This window comes from Naegleria gruberi, assembly GCF_000004985.1.
Source record: "Naegleria gruberi genomic scaffold NAEGRscaffold_35, whole genome shotgun sequence".
Classification (NCBI taxonomy): Eukaryota; Heterolobosea; class Eutetramitea; order Acrasida; family Naegleriidae; genus Naegleria; species Naegleria gruberi.
The window spans coordinates 74,253-95,076 of record NW_003163292.1 but is presented as its reverse complement, the minus strand read 5'-3'; the positions used below and the strand labels follow the sequence as shown (position 1 = coordinate 95,076).

Sequence of the window (20,824 nt, the reverse complement as noted above, 5' to 3'; positions counted from 1 at the left end):
TATTATTCAACAAACATAAAAAAATGCAAGAAATTACACTACCAAGAACAAGTTCTACTTCTTCACTGAAGGGCAGCAACAACACTCCAAGTGATGGTAACACTGCTTGTACCACTACCACTAGTGATACAACACAGAGGGGACGTCATCAACCTTCACATCATTCGACTGCCTCTTTAGCCGAAAGTGAAATAAAGTTGGGAACTAATCTTTTAAACTCGAATACAACAAGAAAGGAATACAGAAAACAAAATACTTTCAGAAACCTCATGTCTACATCGTCAAACGACATTTTAGAAGAAATTAACTCACCTGCCTCTCCTACAACTCCAAACGATACATTATCGTCCACTTTATTGATGGATCCGAAAGTAGAAGAAATGATTAGTTTAATTTCGCAAGAATATCCATCATTTATCTCTGCAGAAATTGATGGAAAAATGGAATGGGAAAAAGATTATGAATTACGTTTCGTATTGGGACCTTCGAATTTGAGTAGATATTTGGGGGATGAAAAGTTTGTTCAGGTGAAAGCATTTCTCTTTAGTAAATTCTTATTTATCGGAAAATTAACACAAACAGATCCATCAATGGGAGGAAGAGAGTTTAGAATTATTAGATTTGATCAATATGATTGGACTGTCAAGGGATTGGCAGATGATTCGAGTTTTATCAATGCATTTTGTTTGAAATTGGAAGGTGAGAGTGAAATTTTCACAACCAATGAGAATTCCAATTTGAAAAAGTATTGGTTGGAACAGTTGAGAAGAATTTTGGATATTCCAACATTTACAGAAAAGCAAATGCAAGCCATTCGAGAAAATATTCAAGAATATTTGGAGGAGAGTACCTATTCTTTGGAAGAATTGCAAGAATACTATACAGAACCAATATCTGAATTGCCACAATATCAAGATTTGGGAGAAACTTGTCAAGTTATTGAAAGAAAGGGCATTACACAGGGAGTACAATATGCAACATTGGAGAAGGTCTTCCAACTTTTAACTGATCCACATGAAAATGATGGAGATTTCCTATTTACATTCCTATTAACTTACAAATCATTTACAACATCGATGGAGGTTTTGAAATTTTTAAAGAGTAGATTCAATACACCACCTCCAGTTGGTTGTGTTGATTTCCAAGAGTGGAAGAGGAAATTGTTCGAAATTAGATTGAGAATTTGTGAAATTCTCTATGCTTGGATTCATAATTTCTTCTACAATTTCAGAAAGGATTTGGAATTACAGAATGAAACTCATCACTTTATCAATGATGTGATATCCAACAGCAAAATGATAAAGGCAGCAAGTATCATTCAAAAATGTTGGAATATGAAGAGAAAACAGAGAGAAACCTTCTCAGCTCAACAATTTCAGAGACAGCAGCAACAACTCGAAGCTCTCAGGAGACAATTGGAGGAGGAGAAGAGTAAGAACAAGACATCTATCTTTAAGAAACTCTTTAATTTCAATTCAACATCAGAGTCAGAGTCATTTGCGAGCGCTTCCTTATCAATTAGTGACAATACTGAGGAACAACTTATGGACAGTTCAATGAATATTGCAAGACAAATGTGTGTCATTGATATGGAAATTTTCAATAGAATCCAACCAAAGGTTTGTAAACTAATCGATTTTTAATTAACACATGAATGATTCGTTAAATTTATAGGAATGTCTCAATCAAGCATGGAGTGATGCCAATAGAAGAAAAAACGCACCAAATATTTTCAATTTTATTGAGAGAAGTAACCATTTGGCAATCTATGTGGCATTCTTAATTTTGAACATTGACACACCAAAGAAGAGAGCTAAAGTAATTGAAAAGTTTATCAAGATTGCCTTTGTGTTAAGAAATTTGAACAATTTCCACAGTATGAGAGCAATCATGATGTCTCTCCTTTCGAACAGTATTTACAGATTGAAGAAATCTTGGGAATTAGTTTCTCAAAAAAGAATGGTTCAGTATAAGGAATTGGAAAAACTTGTCAGCATAAGTGCAAACTCTAAGGTACTGAGAGATGCCATGAAACAAGCCGAATTGCCAAGTCTTCCATTTATGGGAATTTTATTGTCTGATTTGACATTCTTTGAGGACGGTAATCCAGATGAAAGGGATGGGAAAATCAACATTAACAAACGCTATCAACTTGCTTCGATTATTAAGAGAATTGTAGAATATCAGAAGAAACCATACGATTATCCATTCCACGACTGTAAAACCAAATGGAGCAATATTTACATGGCTGGAAGATATACAGATGATGATTTGTATAATTTATCTCTTGAACAGGAGCCAAGACAGTAAATTATTTTCACATATTTATTGTCTGAGTTGATGATTTTGAAGCAATTTGTTTACAATTTACACACACAGTTGACCACGAACTTACTAATAGATTTAAAAAAATGGTACGAATTGAATCCACACAATTATTTCACTTATTATTCATGACAAAAACAACATCCTACCCGAAACCATTCCACTCTCCAACAAATCTCTTCACCAATATTAAACAAGAATTGTTTTCTTGCTCCGAGCACACTCAACCAATAATTTGGAAAATTATACCAACAAGTAACTATACTTTATTTATGATCAAGGATGCAATGAATGAAAAATCAAAATTTGAAATTTGGGGATTTTGCGTAACACACAAGATGTTTAGAAAGCGAGGTCAATTGGAAAGGGTTGATTCTTTTTTAAGGGAAAATGGATTGGATGTGTTGGATATTATTCCTTCAACAAATTCTTCATATTTTCTAACAGTTTCGAATACTGGTAGAAGAGATGTTTATTGGATTGGAAATGATTCTAGACTTCCACAGGACAATTTCAATAGAATTGAAAAATTAGAGAATTTAAATATTTCAAAAATGGTAGCTTCTTACTGTTACCCCTATTAATTTTAACTAACGAAAATAATATATATATTTACAATCAAATTAACTTTGAAATTAAAGAGTTGGATTTTGATATTTCTATTTATGGAAATATTGAATCAATTTATTGCACTGCAACAATGGTGTTTTTTCAAACAATCTCAAATGGTGAAAGTGATAATAGATTGTACTATGTACCAATTGAAGATGGAGTTTTGAGTTCTGCTTCATTATTATTGATTCCCTATTTTAACAAGAGAGCAAATAGAGTGAAACACATTGCACTGAAAAAAGATTACTTTATGGTCATGACACAATCGAATAATTTTTACAAGCTCAGTAAGTTTATCTCAGTTTAAACATTTGAGTTGATTAGAATATATTATTAAGAAATTAAAAGAAATCAAAAGTGCACTGTGAAAGAGGATGAAAACTTTCAATTCCCCAATACTCCAATATCTTCAATTAGTTCAGGATATAATCAAACAATAATAATAACAAAAGAAATAGATGGTCAATCAAGATTCAAATCATTCACAGCATACCACCAAGGTGAAATGCCAATATTTTTTTTGAGTTACAAGTCAAATGTTCAAGTTAATTCAATGCCTTTCAAACTTTCACTGCTGTGTAAGAATAGTGATCAAAATTGGAATGATTTCATTGTTAATATAGAACCATATTCTGGAGGAAACATGGCATTCATTGTGATTTCAAAGATTCTATCCACGAAAAATCAATTACTATGTCAATTATCAAATCGATTCACACAAATTTTTAATTCTAATAACATTTACTCTGACATAACAATCACATGTTTATAATTGAAATAAAATTATGTAAAAACTTAACACAGACAACTTCATAATGTTCATTCTCAAAGTTCATTTAACTATTGGAAATGAGAAGTCATGGAACTGAGAACACAAAGATCAAAAAAAAAAATGAAAATATTATGCTTGGATAAGGGACTTGGATTTTCTTTCAAACAACACCTATTGAAATACTACAAGGATAGGCGATCATTGGTGGTGGAGGAAATAAATTTAAATTCATTCCGATCAATATTATTAGAAAATAATTCAAATGAAGTTAATGATGAATTATTCGCAGCACTTGATATGAAAATTGTTACGGTTTCGGAACCAACTTCATCGAATGATGATTATGAAGAGGATGAATCGTTTATGAATAGTATTACTCTGATTGAGAAGACCATAAAAGAATATCAACCAGATATTCTGTTATGTTCGAGTCGTGGAGGAAAGTACATTGGAAAACTCATGAAGGATTTGATATGGAATGGACCTTGTGTTTTAATAAGTGCCTTGATTGTTCCTTCAATGATGGATTTAAATTCCTGCTCGACTGCAATGATATTTGCCTATGGATATGAAGAAAAGACTGTTCCTCGACCAATTATGGAATTTATCAAGGCATTCCCAAATAATAAGATTGTACTATTATCCTATGAGAATGAAGATCATCACATGTCTTCATTGATACAATTAGATTTAATGTTAAAGGAGGATTGGATGAATACAGCACTCGAAAATGTCTGTCAACCAGTATCGAACTATAGGAATGCAAGTAATGATTCTGTATTCGAGAATAAGAAACTTTCACTTTTGGAATTAATTATTCTCAGCATTGTAATTTCAAAAATTGAAAAGAGAAACATCTCAAAATCAAATCTACCAAATAGTGGAACAACTGACAGCAAGCCATCAACGATGAGAATGGGAAATATGCTCAGTCCATCCATGCTTAAAGGAGGATTAGGGGGATTAAGAAAAGTTCAAAAAGAGTAGTCCTTTCACAATCAATATTTAATAATGATTCAATACGAAATGAAACAAATTATTTCTTTTCCTTCTTTTCAACAAAGTCCTTAACTTGATCTCTTCTTGGTGTGAAATAAAGTGGATACTTGTCAGAATCAATGAAAAGTAAGGCAGCATCATGAGAGAATGGAGGGAAATTTGGTAAATTATTGTTTGATAGTACGAAATGTCTAACAGCATTGATGATTCCCAAATGAATTTCAGTAGTTGCTATACGAGCTCCAGGACATCTACGAGCTCCAACTCCAAATCTATTCAAATAATAAGAATATTTTAGTAACACTCAAACACTTACGGCATTGAAACATAATTATTAACAGGAGCAAGAGGAGATCCTTTCTCATGACGTTCTGGAATGAATTCTGCACCACGAGGTACGTATTCGTCTTTGAGGGTGGCCCATTTTTGTTGTACAAGAATTAATGTATCCTTAGGAATCATGTATCCTCCAATTTCAGTATCCTGAGTCAATTGTCTTCCACTGGCGAGGTGAGTGAATAAATCCAATCTCAAAACCTCTTCAATAAAGATTCTGGTATATTTGAGTTGTTTGTATTGTTCCATAGTAAGAGAAAGGCCATTTTCAGATGTCAATTCTTCCATAGATGGTTCTCCAAATACTGCAACTGATTCCTCATAAATCTTCTGTTGAAGTTCAGGATGATGAGCTAATCTATGATAACAATGGTTCAACATTTTGACAGTAACATCAACACCAGCTTGTAAAAATTGTATCAATACACTTTCAATTCTCTCATCTGGTCTATCAAGCTCTTTAGCTCTTTCTTGCATCAATTCTAATAATCTTGGATTTTGTGATGGATTTGTTTTGAATCTTTGAATGCAATATTTTGCATATTCTGTTGATTTATCCATCAATTTTTCAAAGCTTTCATACTCTTTGGTTTTGAAATATTTATACATTGGAAATTTAGAATCTAAACGAACAGCAGCATCAGTAGCTTTAACTGAATAATTTACAAATTCACGAATGTCAAATGGAAGAGAGCTTGCTAATTCATCTGTAATTTTCACACCCTAAATAAATTGTTTGAAATTTGTGAACTAATTGACAACTTACAAGGAAAACTTTCATTACAACATCAAAGGCATATCTAGAATTTGTGTCAGAGCTATTTACATATTTGTACATTTCACTTTCTGGAACAGATTGCAAATTATTTATCAATCTTCTGATAAATTCTCCATTCAATTCAGATAATTGGGGAATGGTAACAGTTTCTTGGAATTCTGGCTTCATGGCAATGTTGTAAAGTTGACGCATTGAATTCCAATCTTCTTCAAATTTCATTTCAACAGGAGTGAGAATTTGATTTCTCTGGAGTTTGTAATATCTGAAACTGTCAAGATTTGATCTTTTTTCCTCCCTTTTAAACATATCAGCCAAAAGGTATGGATTGGCAAGAACCAGCATTTTAAACTTGAAAACATTCAATTTAACCATGTCTCCATATTCATTACACAAGGACATGAGAAAATCTGAAAGATTTGAAGCATTCTTTTGAAAATCCATAGCATTACCAACAATTGGATATCCCTTTGGTCCAGGAACTTCAGACCACGATTTTACTGGCTGATTCACCTTTTGATCGTGATGATAAGGACACTTTCCTTGTTCACCATTAATAGTATTAGCAGCAGTAGTAGTATTAGCAGCAGGTGTTGTATTAGGATTTGTATTACAAAGTGTTGTTGTAAAATTTCTTCCCAATTCCCTTCCCGATTGTTGTTGTATCATGATGGTGGTGGTGAGCGCTTGGTGTGAAGCAACAGAAGCAGAATAGCCTGCTTTGTTAAGCTTTTGAATGGAAGAGGCAACAAAACGAGTGGCTGTAGATGAGTTGAGCATTTTTTTTCTGGATGGAGAATTGAATGTACTACGTGGCGGGCTCTAAATACATTTAAGGAAATTGATTTACAAAGTTGAAGTGGCATGGATTAGTATTGTGTGATAGTTGGTAAATTCAGACCTTGAAATTCAAAATCAAATTTGTAGGAGAAGAAGGATATTGATTATTTTATTTATAGATGAGACAATCTTTGATCTTGTAAGAAAATCAAAGAATATCATAATTATTTTGTAATCAAACCAATTCAAAATTTAGTTCATCCTTAATGCTTGATGATGATTTGTAAATCCAATGAAACTTATAATTCCTTCATAAAAAAATGCATCAATTGCCTTCAGAAATTCTATTGCTCATTTTCCGATATGTAAAGTTGGATGGGAAGGAACATGAGCAAATAATGAGGGATGTTCTTTCCTTACAAACAATATGTGCTACTACATATCGATCCAATCAAATTTCCAATTATTTTGAACCATTTTGGTGGAATAATATTAAGAGAATTTCGGGAATGTTGTATGAGAGTGAGCAATTATTGGATTTTAAACAAGAATTAATTGAAAAGAATATGTTACGGAGATGTGCATTGATGTTGTTTCATTCTTCTGGAAGGAAAATGTGCCTTAATAATGATAATCATCATAAACATCATCACCAGAAAGAGGAAAATCATGAAATGACAATTATTGTTTGTGGTGATGGGGATAGTGGAAGAAAAGCATTGATTTATCAATTTGTGGATGGTCATTTTCCTCAATATTATCCTAGGATTGAGGATTCTTTTAGAAAGGATATTAATCTCTATGGAGCTAATGTTGTATTGAATATTCTCTATATGGGTAAGTATATTGGAAGTTGATTGATGTAATGTGGATGAAAAGCTGGAGGTGATGATTATAAAGCTATTAGACAAATGGCATTTAAATCAGCCCAATGTTTCATAATAATGAGTGATATCAATAATTTGGAATCTGTTAGAAATATTGAAAATTATTTGAAGGATCTGATGGAAGGAAATGTAGATTTGAAAATGTTTCCAATAATATTCACTCTCAATAAGATTGACAAATTAAATGACAAATATCAGGAAGATGAAGCTTTGAAAATATTGAACGAATTGATTGAAAAGTATCAGGTCAGCTATGGCAATATTGTAAAAACAAGTGCAATTAATAATATTAATGTTGACACACTTTTCAGAGACACGGCAAATTTACATTTCACCCCAAAGAGAAGTATTGAAGATTTGAAAAAGTACATTAAGGACAATGAAGAGTATCATAAACATAAAAAGTGTACATTAATGTAAATAACATGTCAATTTCAATAAGGACAAAAGAATAAGTGGTAAGTTCATAAAGATAGTAAATAAAAAAGGGTACAACCTTTAAGCTCAACCTTAGATCGATGCTAAATGTCAATCTCAATAAAAGAAAAAAGAGTGTGTTGAGTTTTATGTCACTAAAAGGATACAGCGAGCGGGGCTTGAACCCGCGACCTTAAGCGTGTTAGGCTTACGATCTAACCAACTGATCTATCGCTGCTTACATTCATTGTCAAAATCTCCTTAATATCTTATTTCTATTTCATTAAAATATACGTGTCTCAAGTTTGAACATTCGCCATGTTGAGTCCTTTTACAAAACAAAATCCAATGGCCTCCTCACAACCTGAGTAGATTGCCAACAACAACATTTTCATCGAATTTCAATTTCGAAATTACACAAAAAAAAATGTCTGAACTGGAAGAATCAACCTGTCCATCACACACCTCCCTCTTCACAGGTTTTGATGATCAAATCGAAAGTAAATGCATCGAGTGGTATCATCAAATCGAACAAACCTCCATTCACGGCAAACAATCAGTCCAATTAGTTGACTATCTTTTAGATGATGAATTAATGTCCAATCCCATTGGAAAAACATTGGCCATTCTATGCTATTCGAGAGGAATTGGTGGAATTAAAACTAATTATGAAAAGGTTTATCACATATTGCAGAGTTTGGGTGAGGAGGGTGAATATACAGAATTTTCATCTTCAATGATTTGTGGAGATTCAATAACAGTTTCTGTTATTTTCCAAACTAAAAAGCAAATACTCGACTGGTTTTCACAATTTTTAACACATTCGGATACATTGGTGTTGCTGGCTGATTTAGTTTTGACGAAAAATCCTGATCAAGCTTTCAGATCTTATGAAATTGCTGCTGAGAAGGGGAATATTTATGCAATGAGAAATCTTGGAGATATGTATTCGTTTGGAGAGGGATCTTTGGAGGTTGACAAGAAGAAATCTTTAGAATATTTCAGAAAAGCTGCTGAATTTGACGATCCAGAATCTCTCTTCGCTCTTGGATATTATTACAGAGAGGGAATTGAAGTGCAAGTTGATAAAGAGAAGAGTTTGTACTATTACAACAAAGCTGCTGAACTTGGAATGATAAAAAGCATTTCCTACTTGTATGGAAAGAATGATAAGAAGAAAAATTATACTGAAATGGTTAAATATTTGAGAATGGGAGCAGAATTTGGAGATGCTAGCTCAATTTTTAATCTTGGATATGCTTATATGGGAAATTTTGGATTGAGTGAAAATCTTGAGGAAACTTTCAAGTGTCAATTAAGAGCTGCCAATCTTGGACACGGTATGGGACAACACAAAGTTGGATACGCATATTGCAATGGCATTGGAGTGGAGAAGAATCCAGAAGAAGGAGTCAAATGGTATTTGAAAGCTCAGAACAAAGAACCAGCCTCTCAGTACAATCTAGCACATGCCTACTACACTGGAGTAGGTGTGAAAATGGATAAGAATATTGCATTCGACTGGTATTTGAAAGCTGCCACAAATGGACACGAAATGGCCAAATACTATGTTGGCTCTTCGTATTATTATGGAGATGGATGTAATCAAGATTATCCATTGGCATTCAAATATCTTGAAATGTCAGCAAAACATGGATATAGTGATGCTCAATATTCAGTTGGTACAATGTTACTTCAAGGTCTTGGAGTTGAAAAAGATGTCAATAAGGCATTCGAATATATCTTTTTAGCTGCTGATCAAGGCCATGAAAGAGCACTAAACTTTGTGAATCATTTGAGAAGATTCTGAGTCAATTAAAAAGAAATGTAAATTAAATGATTATCGAGAATTATCTTTACGAACAAACAACAGGTAATGAGTGAAAAGAAATAAAAAGACTACAGCACCACAGGTTCCCAAGTTGTCTCCAACCACAGTACTGATGTGGACTTCTCAAATCGGACGGGATGAGGTGCATTCATCGTGATATGGCCGTAGCCATCCACAACCTCAAAAATAGTATAATCAACAGTAGTAATTCGATATCTTAATTATGAAATATTCAATTATTACATTAGTTGATTTCGTTTAGTTTAATGAACATATTCAATTATTAAATTTGGACGGGAAGCCTGCCAGGAATATGGCGACAATCCCGCTACAGTCTTTGACTGTATGAACAGTGAAGGCAACGAAGACAGAATCTTGTTGGTTCAGTAAGGTTTTGTTGAAAATAATGATAAGGTTGAACCTTCATATTTATTGAACATTTGACATGTTGAATAGCTTGATGCAAATTTTGGTTTCTCTTTTTCTTATCAATTCGAAATTGAAACTTCAATCAAATAAAAAGTTACTTTCATGTAAATAAATTTCAAATAAAGAGTTTCTTACAAATATAAATGGAAATAATTGGAATTTCAATTTTGTTCTGAATTATTGAAATGATGATCCTTGATGCTATTTAAGAGAATTTCTCTTGGACATATTGTAATTTTGGTGGTTGTTGGAGTTTCCTTGAGTTCCTTTCCAATTCTGATGCTTTCCAATAGTTTATCTCTTGGATCTTGAGGCTTCTCTTCAGATTTTGCAAAATTTAACTCGATCAGCTTCTTTTTCAAGTGTAAGAGTTGAACTTCTTGCTCTAATTCTTTCAAACGTTGTTGAATTTCCCTCAATTGCTTTTTGTGAACTTTCTTTGAGGGTTTAAATTTCACTTGAAATTGTAAAGTTTGTCCATTCTTTACAATTCTAACAATTATCTCCCAATCCAATTCATCATTCAATGTTTGATAATTACCATCTTCCATCTTTACCTTAACCACAAGAGTACAATCATTTGATTGACCAACCTGTTCTCTATAAAATTCACTAACAGTTAATTCCCTGAAAGATTCCAAAGATTTTAATAAGAGTGGATCGTAGAGTTTTGTAGTGTTCCAGTTTTGGTTATTTGGCTTCTTGATAGTGAGGTGGATGATTGGATGATTCATTTTTTTAAATGTTGTTTGTGTTTGCTTTGTTCGAAAGTAGTATTTAAGTTCATTGCCCATTCAGCGAAGGCAATGAAAACAATTCTTTCTTTTCATTGCTTTCGCTGACTTCATTTAACATTTGTAAGTTCCCATTTCCAAATCTTTTCCAATCATTCGTAATTAAATGAGAAATCATAATATTATTTAATTGTTTATTTCTCTGCAATACCCTTTTGGTGAGCACAGTGGAGAATGAGATTACGAACGAATTGTTTTTCTGAGGCAGCATTTCTCATGATAGCCATTGGATCTGATGATTGTGATCTTAAAATGTTTGGACAGAAAACAACAGCCAAGTTTTCGCTTGTCATCATAGTCTTCTTTGAATGAGGAAGCATGTCAGATAAAAAGTCCAAAACAAATACCAAGATAGCTCTATTACCAGCTGGTAACTGATCTAAAACAGCTGCTGATTGCTTTTCATCATTGGCAACAGAGACACAATGTTCATAGAGGCGATGAGGAATGAGAGGGTCTGCCAATTCACGCAACCATAATTTGAACAAGGAGGCACATACATGAGGATCCTTCTCGTTAATTTCAAAGTTGGATTTACAGAGCTTTTCTTTAAGACCTTCAACACGAGAAACATCACCAGGCAATCTGAAAATACCTTCTACAGTATATAAATTAGTCTTTTTAAGGGCTTCACTCAACAAGTTAAGAATAAATGGTTTGGCTTGGTCCCCATTAGGGAACTTGTCCTTTTGCCATCTCCAATATTCTGAAATTGAAACACCGAAAATTGGTTCTGGTGGATTTGGATTAGACATGTTCTTGATTTCATTATCTGATGGAAGAGTTTTTCTTGGACCTGTTACACAAGATCTTCTTAAGTGTTTTTCACAGAGGAGTGAGAATTGTCTGATACGATCATCACGACCAATTTTTGGGTGGGTAACGAGTGTTTTTTGTAAATAATATAATACAGCCTCTTGCAAATCATATGTAGTTGGAGGGAATGCAGAGAGCATCAAACCAAGTAATTGTACACCTTTAAGAGCATTTTCAATCTTGGCATGATTATTGGTTTGTTTGCACAAGTAGATTACAATTTCATTTCTGATTGGAACGTTGAGAAGGGCAATTTGGAGAATTTCCTTAGAGAGGAAGAAATCATGAACATTGGTACCAGACTTGACAATTTGTTTGACTGTTGGAGAACACTTTTCCAAATTTCTATCTCCCATAAATAATTGAATAAGTTCGAAACATCTGAGAGCCTTTTCTTGATGTTGCTCCAATTTGATTGGATGCAATGTTTGATTTAATCTATCCTTTGAAAATTCAATCAACTTTTCAACCTTAACTGAGGTTTTGAAGAAACCCTTCTTGATTTTTTGGAAATTGGCCTTTCCGTATTTGAGCAAGGTATGATCTCCTGGTGCAATTCTAGGAAGCAAATCAGATTCTGGTTCGTGTGATTCACTTGGTGTGGAAATTGTTGTAGAAGCTGCAGCAACAGGGGTAGAAACTGTTGCAGTAGAGACTGTAGCTACAGAAGCTCCTGATTTTTTGACAGGTCTATCCCAAGAAGATTTTTGAGTTTGTCTATGGAAATAGTAAGTACGTCCAGTAGATGGGTCAATTGTAGCTTCCCATCCATCCTCTAATTCTCCTTCGTTAGAAGCAGAAGGTGTAGTTACTGGAGTTGTTTTAGGTGGTTCAGCAACAACATTTGGAGTGGTTGCAAAAACAATTTGACCATGATCCAATTGTCTTGGTGTTGGATTTTCTTCAATAGTAATTGGTGTTTCCTCATCATCACTATTAGCCTGAGATCTGGTAAATAATCCTGAACGGTCATCCATTGACATGGCAATAATTGGTGGATCATTATTATCAAGTTCCTTTTTAACATTGATAGGAATAGAGTGTAAATGTGAAACTCGGCTCTTTAAATTAGATACAGTGCCATCTTGAGATAAACTACGTTGATGTCCACCTGAATGACGTGTACGGTCAACCTTTTCAGATTGAGGAACCAAAGCCTCATGATTTCCTCCAGGAGTTTTAGGAGTAGCACTTGGTGTACTAGTACTAACAACTCTTTGAATTTCTTCACCAATACTACTCTGACTACGTAAATGTGCACCCAAATTAGGTGACGAAAGATTCATAGGTAAACTCCATGTTGTTTCATTGGTAGTCTTGTTATGATAGTAATTTCTCTTTGTTGTTGGATCATAGACAGTTACCCACAAGCCATCATCAGATTCAATCACAGCCGATGTAATAACTGGTGTACCAATACTCGATGTTGAATCGGACGGTGTAGAGTGATGTTGTGGAGGTGGATGTTGAGGTGTGGAAGGAGTTGGTGTTGTGGCTTTTTGTTTGGCCTCCACGACTACGATAGAATTGGCGGGAGAAGTTGTTATTGTTGCATCAACAGAAGTAGTGGCAACAATAGCAGCAACAGAACTTCCATCCGAATTATCACTAGATGACGATTGTTGCTCTTCGACATGGGTTGTTGTTATTGTTGGTTCTTCATCATTGCTGGAAGACATTTTTGTAATATATTCCTATTTTTTAAATATATATTCGTTTGTTATATTGGTAGAGTACAATAATTTGTTGTTGTTTCGAATGGAATGATGTGGTAGTAGAGAGAACACAACAGTTTTTGGGGCAGGGGATTATGTGTGAAGAGTCAACAAGTGATGCAACGTCAACCGTCAATGGATTTTTTTTTATGAAATTTGTTCAAGTCGTTGATTGACAAAGAACAAGGCATGAGTCACCTTATGCTTGCTGATTGGCAATTTTATTGGTTGCCTCATATCAAGCCAATATTCTGTCAACAAAAGGCTTCCCTTATTTGACATTTTCAAACGGTTTTTCATGATGGTTTGTTATGAAAAGTTGGTTAATAAACAGATCATCGCTTTTCTACTACTAGTGGGATTTATAAATTATCGTCGTAGTGTTGATCAACTGCTTGTTGATGTGCTGAATTATTACCTTTCAACTTTGCTATCAAGTTCGAAATGGAACTAATCATCATGGAGAAACAATCACTCGTTGCGTTCTTTACAAATTTAACTAACTTTGATGAGGAGGAAGAGAGAATGTGCCTACAGAAAAGAACAGAGAGTGGAATAAATAAGAGGAAGGAGAAGATGAATACTACCCATCGAACAATCATGTAGGTGGCAGACATTTCATAGAGGAATGGATTATCGTTTTTACAGGAAGAGTTCATACCGAAAATCATATTGGAGCCAACAATTGAGAGGAAAAAGAAGACTGTTCCAAAGAGAATTCTTGTGAGAGTAACATAGATTGTTGCGTTATGGAATTTGGCAACTGTCTTGTCATCATTTTTGAATATTTCCAAAGTGGTTCTGGCATGATCGTCGATTTCTTCAGTATTTTCAGCATGAGCTTGATCAAATTCTCCATAATATCTAACACTTTCCGAATTTTCATCATACTTGTCATCAGTGAAAATATTAAAAGTCAAAATTGCCATTATCGATCCAAATATCAGAGAAAGTACTGATCCAATCTATTTAATATATTCAATCAATTAATTATTATTATTATTGTAAATATTATTAAATATAATGTTAAACTAACCAAATCCATAAATCCCAAAGCAATCAAAATATTCAACAACAATCCATGATTACAATTATCAATTTCTTCATCCTCATTCGGTGTATTAATGGCTCCAACAATAATTCCATACAATCCTATTGGTAATGAAGTTACAGCATCCAAAAAGGCTAATAAACAAAACGCTCTAAATTATTATTGTTGTTGGTTTTAAACACACAAATTTTGAAACTCTAAAAAACCTACACGACAGATGTTTTAATCCTCAGAGCGTTATCATACTTTAGTGTATAATACCACTCGGTGAGAAACATGATGTTATTATTATAAAATTATAATTATTTGGATTGATCCGAAGAGAGTTTTTTGATCAAAATCTTCGGGTGATGAAAAAACTATTTTTTTAATATATGATGATTGACAACTTTTGATGAAATAAGATTTTTTAATAACTTGTTAGATGATTAAACTTTTTATCATCATCATCGGAACAGAACAAGTTTGAAGAATTAGTATTATTATTGAATGAATATTAAACATGTTATATTTAATGTTTAATATATTTAATATATTATAAAAAAATGTCATCAATCTTTGATTCTATTGCTCGTTCTCCCACACGAAGCACCGAACTCACATCACGGGATTATGACATTTTTGATGCGATCGAAAAGAAGGACTTGAATTCAGTTAAAAAGTTTATTCAAAGTGGAAAGACGAAACTAGAAGATACTCACCCGAGTGATATTGGAGTTTACGAGGTTTGTTTCTTATGAAATTTGATCATCAAACGAAATTCGGAATATTTTGATGATTCATAAAATTTGCATTGGAAAATCAAATCGTAATTTCTTGATTGAAAATTGTTTAATTATTGGAATTTATGATTTGAATGGAAAATTTATTGTAAAATTTATTGTAGCAATATACACCATTGGCTTATGCTTGTTCAGTTGGTGCTTTGGATATTGTCGAGTTTCTAATACAAAAAGGAGCTGATACTAATAAGAGCATTCGTCAAAAGATTGATGTTATTTATCCAATTCATATTGCTTGTAAATTTGGACATGTTTCAGTATTACAATTATTGGAAAAGTACAACACGAGATTGTTTGTGAAAAATGATTTTGATAAGGAGAACTCCAATGTTTTTTGCTGTCAAGTCGAAACATTGGGAAGTGGTGGAGAAATTATTGGAATTGGGAGTAAGAGATTTGGATTATAATGATGTAAGTAATTGAAAATTATTGGAGTAGAATGAAATTTTGATAAATAGCAAGGAGTAAGTTGATATTCTTTGGAAATTTTGTTTCGAATATAATTTCAAATATAGATGGTATGTTTTTTTCCAAAATTGAAATGTGAAAATTTGTTTATGGAACAATATCAACACAGAGGTGTATACATGTATGCTGTGAATTAATATGTGAAAAGAATAGAAATGAGAAGGATATTAATGCCTTCAAGAAGATAATATCTCTCCTATTGAGATATCACGATGTAAATTATAATGATTATATTGATTGTAGAACAGTGAGGGCGAAAGGAACTGGAGAGAGTGAGAGAGCTCGTTTAGCCAATGATAAAAAAGCAAACAGAACTCCACTCTTAATATTAACAGAATTGAATGCTGATAAGGAAATTGTTTCTCTATTTATGAAAGCGGATATGAATAGCTCACATCATATTTATAAAAAGACTCCTCTCCACTGGGCGTGCCATCATAATAACGAGCAAGTTGTTCATTTCTTACTCATGAATGGAGCAAACAAATATGCTTTGGATTGTGATGGAAAACTGCCAAATTCATACTCGAGTTCTCAATCCATAGCAAAAGAAATTGAACAATTCTCCAGATTTGATACCATTTCGGAAAATGTCAAACGACAAGAAATGATACGAAGAATAGATGAAATTCTTCAAAAAGGATTTATTCAAACAGAGTATGAAAGAGAATCATTCATCATTTCACTCGAATATATGAAGGCATTCAAAATTGACCAAATTGAGAAACAGCTTTCAAATTTACAATCCAACCAAGTGGAAAGTTTAGAGTCAGAACTTAAGGCATTCTTTTTGGAATATTTAGTAATTGCAGCTCAATGTGAAAACAAAGATGCAATGCAGGTGATCATTAAGAGGTACGATGTAGATATAAACCAATTGACCAAACGAAGAATTAGAAAGAACGACATTATAGATCATGCTAGATATTGTTTCCTTCAGAGGAGAGAAAAAACCATGCTGATTTCATACAAGGACAATCAAAATAAGGAAAAGAGTTACAAATTCATGTTCACATCTTCAACAACAGAGTTTGATTTGAGAAATTTCATCAATAATAATATTATTAAGGGCAGAATTCTCACTATGAGAGAGCTCCGTTTCAAGTACATTCTCAATGGAAAGGAGCTCTATGCAACCACCACTGATTTATTCAAACAAATGATCAATGATGCATATGAGAGCAATGAAGATCCATTCATTGTTACAATGGAATATGTTATGGAGGATTGGACTCGATTGGGTGAATTGGGAAAGGGGCAATACGGTGTTGTCTATTTGTGCCTCGATCACAATGATAAATCACTCTTTGCCCTGAAAGAAATCAACACTGAAAAGATTAAGAGAGAATTGGAAGCTTACAAAAAAGATACCATCATGCATCAGAATATCATTCAATATTTTGGATATAAGGAGGGAAATGGAAAGTATTTTGTGAAATTGCAATACATGCCTGGAGGAAACTTGTTTGATTTGTAAGTTTATTAACTATCAGAAATTGTTATTAATATGTACATTGAAATAGAGTTGAGCATTTGAAGACAAAGAAGGGATCTCTGTCAATATCAAGAATTGCCCTCTATACACGTCAATTACTTCTCGCTGTACAGCATTTACATGATCGTGGAATTTATCATTGCGATATCAAACGTAGGTTATTTTTCATTTACCACTTTCTTAATTCATTGTTATATTGATAATAGCTCACAATATTTTAATTGAGAATCAGGATTGTATTAAATTATCAGATTTTGGAGAATCGAATGAAGGAACAGTCACTAGCGCAGCATTTGGAACGACATGCTACTTGCCAGGTGATATTTTCAAGGTGAAGCCAATCACTATTGACTACTCGATTGATATTTGGAGTGTTGGTGTGACAGTATTCCAACTGTTATTGGGAGGAGAAAATCCCTACAATTTAATTTCAGGTGTGAAACAGAGAATGGACTCGTCCACATACAAGGCTAATACCATGATCTTGGTAGTGACTGAAAATTGGGAACGACTCAAAGATGTCATTCCTAGTTGGTGTGACAGTAGTTTGAAGGAATTTTTGAGAAAGTGTTTGAAATCAAAGAATCGTCCAACAGCAGAGAAACTCCTTTCTCACGGTTTTTTGAAGAGAAATCGAGTTTCGACACCAAATGGATTAAAGAATGAAGATAGTCAAGAGACGAATATAATTCTGCAATATCTGAATGAAAGACAGAATGGAGCTACCATAGCCCAAATTCAAGCTCCAAAACTTGCTGAATGTTTCCAACCAACTCTCACCACCGATGATGTCATGATTTCAGTATCAGATTTAGACTTTGTCAAGACCAATAGTGATGAAATTCCACAAATTATTTCTCCTCCAAAGAATGTAAATTATCCAGTCACACCCAATAGAAATATGGTTGGTCTAAATTTGAATGATTTCCATGCAATTGTTGATGATACGGCCTCCTCTACATCTCCTTTTATTACAGGATCTCCAAAAGATTGGCCAATTAGTGAACTAGACGAATAGAATTAAAGAGTTCAATAAATAATTTCATTAATGTTGCTTTTCCTTTTCAGCATGTGAATCCTTTTCATCAACAGGCCAATACTTATCATAAACAGTATCAACAAAATGTTCAACTGGGTGATCGAACATGAATGGCAATGCAGGAATAACAGCCAAACCTGAAATTGTTGGAATAACCTTTGATTTGTATCCAACCTTCTTCAAAATTGCAGAAACAACGTGAACAGTTTGGTGAATGGTAATCATTGGCAAAATCATTGAAGCTGTCGATTGGAAAATTGCCGTCTTTGTTGCAGTTCTGAGAACTGTATTAGTTGATGATCCCTTTTCCTTTTCTCTATAAGTTTGAATACCAACATCACCAAGAACGTAAGCCCATGAAATACCATAACCAGCTCTCACAATCAATGGATGGACAATTGGTCTAAATGCCTCACCTATTTTAATAAATATAATCATTTTAATATTTGTTCATATTCATCATCAAATAATGAAATTATTCCAAGTATAATAATAAACAGTAATAAAATAGGTCGGGAAAATAGTAGCATTTAGTATCATATCCAAATATGAATGGTAAATATATCATCATCATAGAGTTTCATGAGTAAAGATAACACATCATCACTTGTTACATACCAACATCGGAAGTGTAGGCCAAATAACGAGCTCCAGCAACAATGGCAGTCTTCAAACGACCCAAATAACCCAAGTAACGAAGGGAGGATTGTTCCATGCTCTCAGCAGCGACTTCTGTTGTGGTGGTAGTGGCTGGTGGTGCTGATGTTGAGAGAGTTGTGGTATTGTTGATATTGGATGGTGAGCTGGACATTTTTTTTGATGTGTTGCAGTTTGTGGAGTGCACTGATGATTCTCTGTAGGTTCCTTCTTATACGAGGAATAAGAAGGTTTAAATTAAGGATTTTGATAGGATAAATTTTTGATTGACTTTATTGAAGTATGTGCTGTTAGTGAATATTGAAAGATAATGGCAAGAAGGGAGATAGTTCAGTGGTAGAACATGGGATTGTGGTTCCTAAGATCAGGGTTCGATTCCCTGTCTTCCTACACCTTTTGCCTCATCACTTTTGCCTCATCACTTTTGCAGTTGAAAGAAAATCTATAAACTGAATTGCTGGTTTGAGTTTTGAGATAAGTCTAATACACATACGCATTTGGTTATAAACGCACATATTATCCTCTTTCTCAATTCGCAAACGAACTCAACAATTGAGATTGCGAAATACTCATGAAATGAAAAAGGAAATTTCCAAATACTACAACATCAAAATATGAAAAGCTGGCTAGCACGCATTCAATTTATTCAAAACAAAACAAAATGATAGACTTCTTAATAGAGAGTTGTCTCTTTCTGCTCCACTTGCTTTTCAGTTCGTTTTCGTTCTTTGATTTTGATGAATTTGATTGCGTGTTGGATGGAGTGATAAAAGAGAGTTGGATGGATCTTGAATGGTTGTAACAAGAAACCACTTTCGAATATATATTACTTTATGAGTGAGTGCACTCACTGTATTTACAATTTTACGCTTGAAATATCTTTGAATCTAGAAAAATACAATGAAGAATGGATTGATTTCAATCCTTACTAATTTAACTTCCTGAGTGGAAGTGTCTTCTCATGTATACTCCACACTATTAGAAACTGAAATAAATGTTTACTTTGTTCACATCTCTGTTTAAGTTCTTGCCGAGCACAGCTTCTTTCCGTTTCAAATGATTCGAATCAATGGTGTCGAATAATTTCATTTTGATACTTAACCCAAAAACAAACCCACATTCGAATTAGTATACACCATGCCGTTCATTAAATACAAAAAGAAATCACAAACTGGGATTCTTTCACATTCTCAAAACTCCTATTCTCACACCTGTAACTCAATGTTGAATTATAGATCATTCCATGCTAAGCAAAGATGCAAAAAGAACTTTTTCACACTTCAATCCAAACAATTCTCACAATATTTTGAGGAAATATTGAGTTTTTAAGCTCAACCTTAGATCGATGCTAAATGTCAATCTCAATAAATGAAAAAAGACTAAATGGATACAGCGAGCGGGGCTTGAACCCGCGACCTTAAGCGTGTTAGGCTTACGATCTAACCAACTGATCTATCGCTGCTTACATTCATAATGAAATTCTCCTTAATATGACATGCAGTGGTCGTTGTCCAATTAACTTCCCATTGCAAATCATTCAAATTTTGTGCCTTAATCTCATTGTTCGTATATCCTTTATAATATTTCCTCCAACTCGTCTTTTGAGAGTTTGAACTCTTGGTTTAACACAATCTTCTTCATTTGCATGGTGTAGAGTCTAACAGAAATTGAATTATTGTTATTGCTCGACCGTTTTTTATCTACATGTTATGTTTGGTATCTTTCTAAATATGTTAATTTGTTGGTTAGATATTCAAAACACAACAACAAGAATGGCAACTTTCAGATTGAATAGTTCTTCTTTAAAAAAAAGCATCGACATGATAACTCTTATTCGATTTTAT

General features: G+C 33.5%; 11 protein-coding genes and 3 non-coding genes across 14 annotated transcripts; 7 read left to right on the top strand and 7 right to left on the bottom strand.

The window, feature by feature from the left end:
• The first annotated feature begins 19 nt into the window (after window positions 1–19).
• Window positions 20–2,326, top strand: NAEGRDRAFT_80367 (rasGEF domain-containing protein). The gene is made up of 2 exons (XM_002675200.1): window positions 20–1,619; window positions 1,675–2,326. The coding sequence occupies exons 1-2, from the start codon at window positions 24–26 to the stop codon at window positions 2,308–2,310; spliced, it is 2,232 nt and encodes a 743-aa protein (XP_002675246.1). The 5' UTR covers window positions 20–23; the 3' UTR covers window positions 2,311–2,326.
• A 699-nt stretch (window positions 2,327–3,025) lies between these two features.
• Window positions 3,026–3,709, top strand: NAEGRDRAFT_69553 (uncharacterized protein; the record flags this gene model as incomplete). Its single annotated transcript, XM_002675199.1, has 2 exons — window positions 3,026–3,224; window positions 3,390–3,709. The coding sequence occupies 2 exons, from the start codon at window positions 3,026–3,028 to the stop codon at window positions 3,707–3,709; spliced, it is 519 nt and encodes a 172-aa protein (XP_002675245.1).
• An 87-nt stretch (window positions 3,710–3,796) lies between these two features.
• Window positions 3,797–4,696, top strand: NAEGRDRAFT_50392 (uncharacterized protein; the record flags this gene model as incomplete). Its single annotated transcript, XM_002675198.1, has 1 exon — window positions 3,797–4,696. One exon carries the CDS (start codon window positions 3,797–3,799, stop codon window positions 4,694–4,696), a length of 900 nt encoding a protein of 299 aa, XP_002675244.1.
• Window positions 4,697–4,745: 49 nt separating this feature from the next.
• NAEGRDRAFT_69551 (uncharacterized protein) lies at window positions 4,746–6,599 on the bottom strand (the record flags this gene model as incomplete). The annotated part of the gene is made up of 3 exons (XM_002675127.1): window positions 4,746–4,980; window positions 5,025–5,767; window positions 5,811–6,599. 3 exons carry the CDS (start codon window positions 6,597–6,599, stop codon window positions 4,746–4,748), a joined length of 1,767 nt encoding a protein of 588 aa, XP_002675173.1.
• A 320-nt stretch (window positions 6,600–6,919) lies between these two features.
• NAEGRDRAFT_69550 (ras family small GTPase) lies at window positions 6,920–7,906 on the top strand (the record flags this gene model as incomplete). Its single annotated transcript, XM_002675197.1, has 2 exons — window positions 6,920–7,436; window positions 7,479–7,906. 2 exons carry the CDS (start codon window positions 6,920–6,922, stop codon window positions 7,904–7,906), a joined length of 945 nt encoding a protein of 314 aa, XP_002675243.1.
• Window positions 7,907–8,067: 161 nt separating this feature from the next.
• NAEGRDRAFT_t413 lies at window positions 8,068–8,141 on the bottom strand. The gene has a single exon. It is a non-coding gene; the product is annotated as a tRNA-Val (tRNA).
• Window positions 8,142–8,330: 189 nt separating this feature from the next.
• Window positions 8,331–9,713, top strand: NAEGRDRAFT_69549 (uncharacterized protein; the record flags this gene model as incomplete). The annotated part of the gene is made up of 1 exon (XM_002675196.1): window positions 8,331–9,713. One exon carries the CDS (start codon window positions 8,331–8,333, stop codon window positions 9,711–9,713), a length of 1,383 nt encoding a protein of 460 aa, XP_002675242.1.
• A 611-nt stretch (window positions 9,714–10,324) lies between these two features.
• Window positions 10,325–10,957, bottom strand: NAEGRDRAFT_50389 (uncharacterized protein; the record flags this gene model as incomplete). The annotated part of the gene is made up of 1 exon (XM_002675126.1): window positions 10,325–10,957. The coding sequence occupies one exon, from the start codon at window positions 10,955–10,957 to the stop codon at window positions 10,325–10,327; it is 633 nt and encodes a 210-aa protein (XP_002675172.1).
• A 108-nt stretch (window positions 10,958–11,065) lies between these two features.
• Window positions 11,066–13,452, bottom strand: NAEGRDRAFT_80366 (rhoGAP domain-containing protein; the record flags this gene model as incomplete). The annotated part of the gene is made up of 1 exon (XM_002675125.1): window positions 11,066–13,452. One exon carries the CDS (start codon window positions 13,450–13,452, stop codon window positions 11,092–11,094), a length of 2,361 nt encoding a protein of 786 aa, XP_002675171.1. The 3' UTR covers window positions 11,066–11,091.
• A 398-nt stretch (window positions 13,453–13,850) lies between these two features.
• On the bottom strand, window positions 13,851–14,817 carry NAEGRDRAFT_69546 (uncharacterized protein; the record flags this gene model as incomplete). The annotated part of the gene is made up of 3 exons (XM_002675124.1): window positions 13,851–14,453; window positions 14,525–14,690; window positions 14,750–14,817. 3 exons carry the CDS (start codon window positions 14,815–14,817, stop codon window positions 13,851–13,853), a joined length of 837 nt encoding a protein of 278 aa, XP_002675170.1.
• A 267-nt stretch (window positions 14,818–15,084) lies between these two features.
• On the top strand, window positions 15,085–18,302 carry NAEGRDRAFT_69545 (uncharacterized protein; the record flags this gene model as incomplete). Its single annotated transcript, XM_002675195.1, has 8 exons — window positions 15,085–15,264; window positions 15,426–15,598; window positions 15,639–15,732; window positions 15,780–15,785; window positions 15,837–15,839; window positions 15,899–17,262; window positions 17,313–17,437; window positions 17,536–18,302. The coding sequence occupies 8 exons, from the start codon at window positions 15,085–15,087 to the stop codon at window positions 18,300–18,302; spliced, it is 2,712 nt and encodes a 903-aa protein (XP_002675241.1).
• A 27-nt stretch (window positions 18,303–18,329) lies between these two features.
• Window positions 18,330–19,134, bottom strand: NAEGRDRAFT_69544 (uncharacterized protein; the record flags this gene model as incomplete). Its single annotated transcript, XM_002675123.1, has 2 exons — window positions 18,330–18,739; window positions 18,942–19,134. 2 exons carry the CDS (start codon window positions 19,132–19,134, stop codon window positions 18,330–18,332), a joined length of 603 nt encoding a protein of 200 aa, XP_002675169.1.
• A 165-nt stretch (window positions 19,135–19,299) lies between these two features.
• Window positions 19,300–19,370, top strand: NAEGRDRAFT_t423. The gene has a single exon. It is a non-coding gene; the product is annotated as a tRNA-His (tRNA).
• A 998-nt stretch (window positions 19,371–20,368) lies between these two features.
• NAEGRDRAFT_t412 lies at window positions 20,369–20,442 on the bottom strand. Its single transcript has one exon. It is a non-coding gene; the product is annotated as a tRNA-Val (tRNA).
• Between the last annotated feature and the right edge of the window lie 382 nt (window positions 20,443–20,824).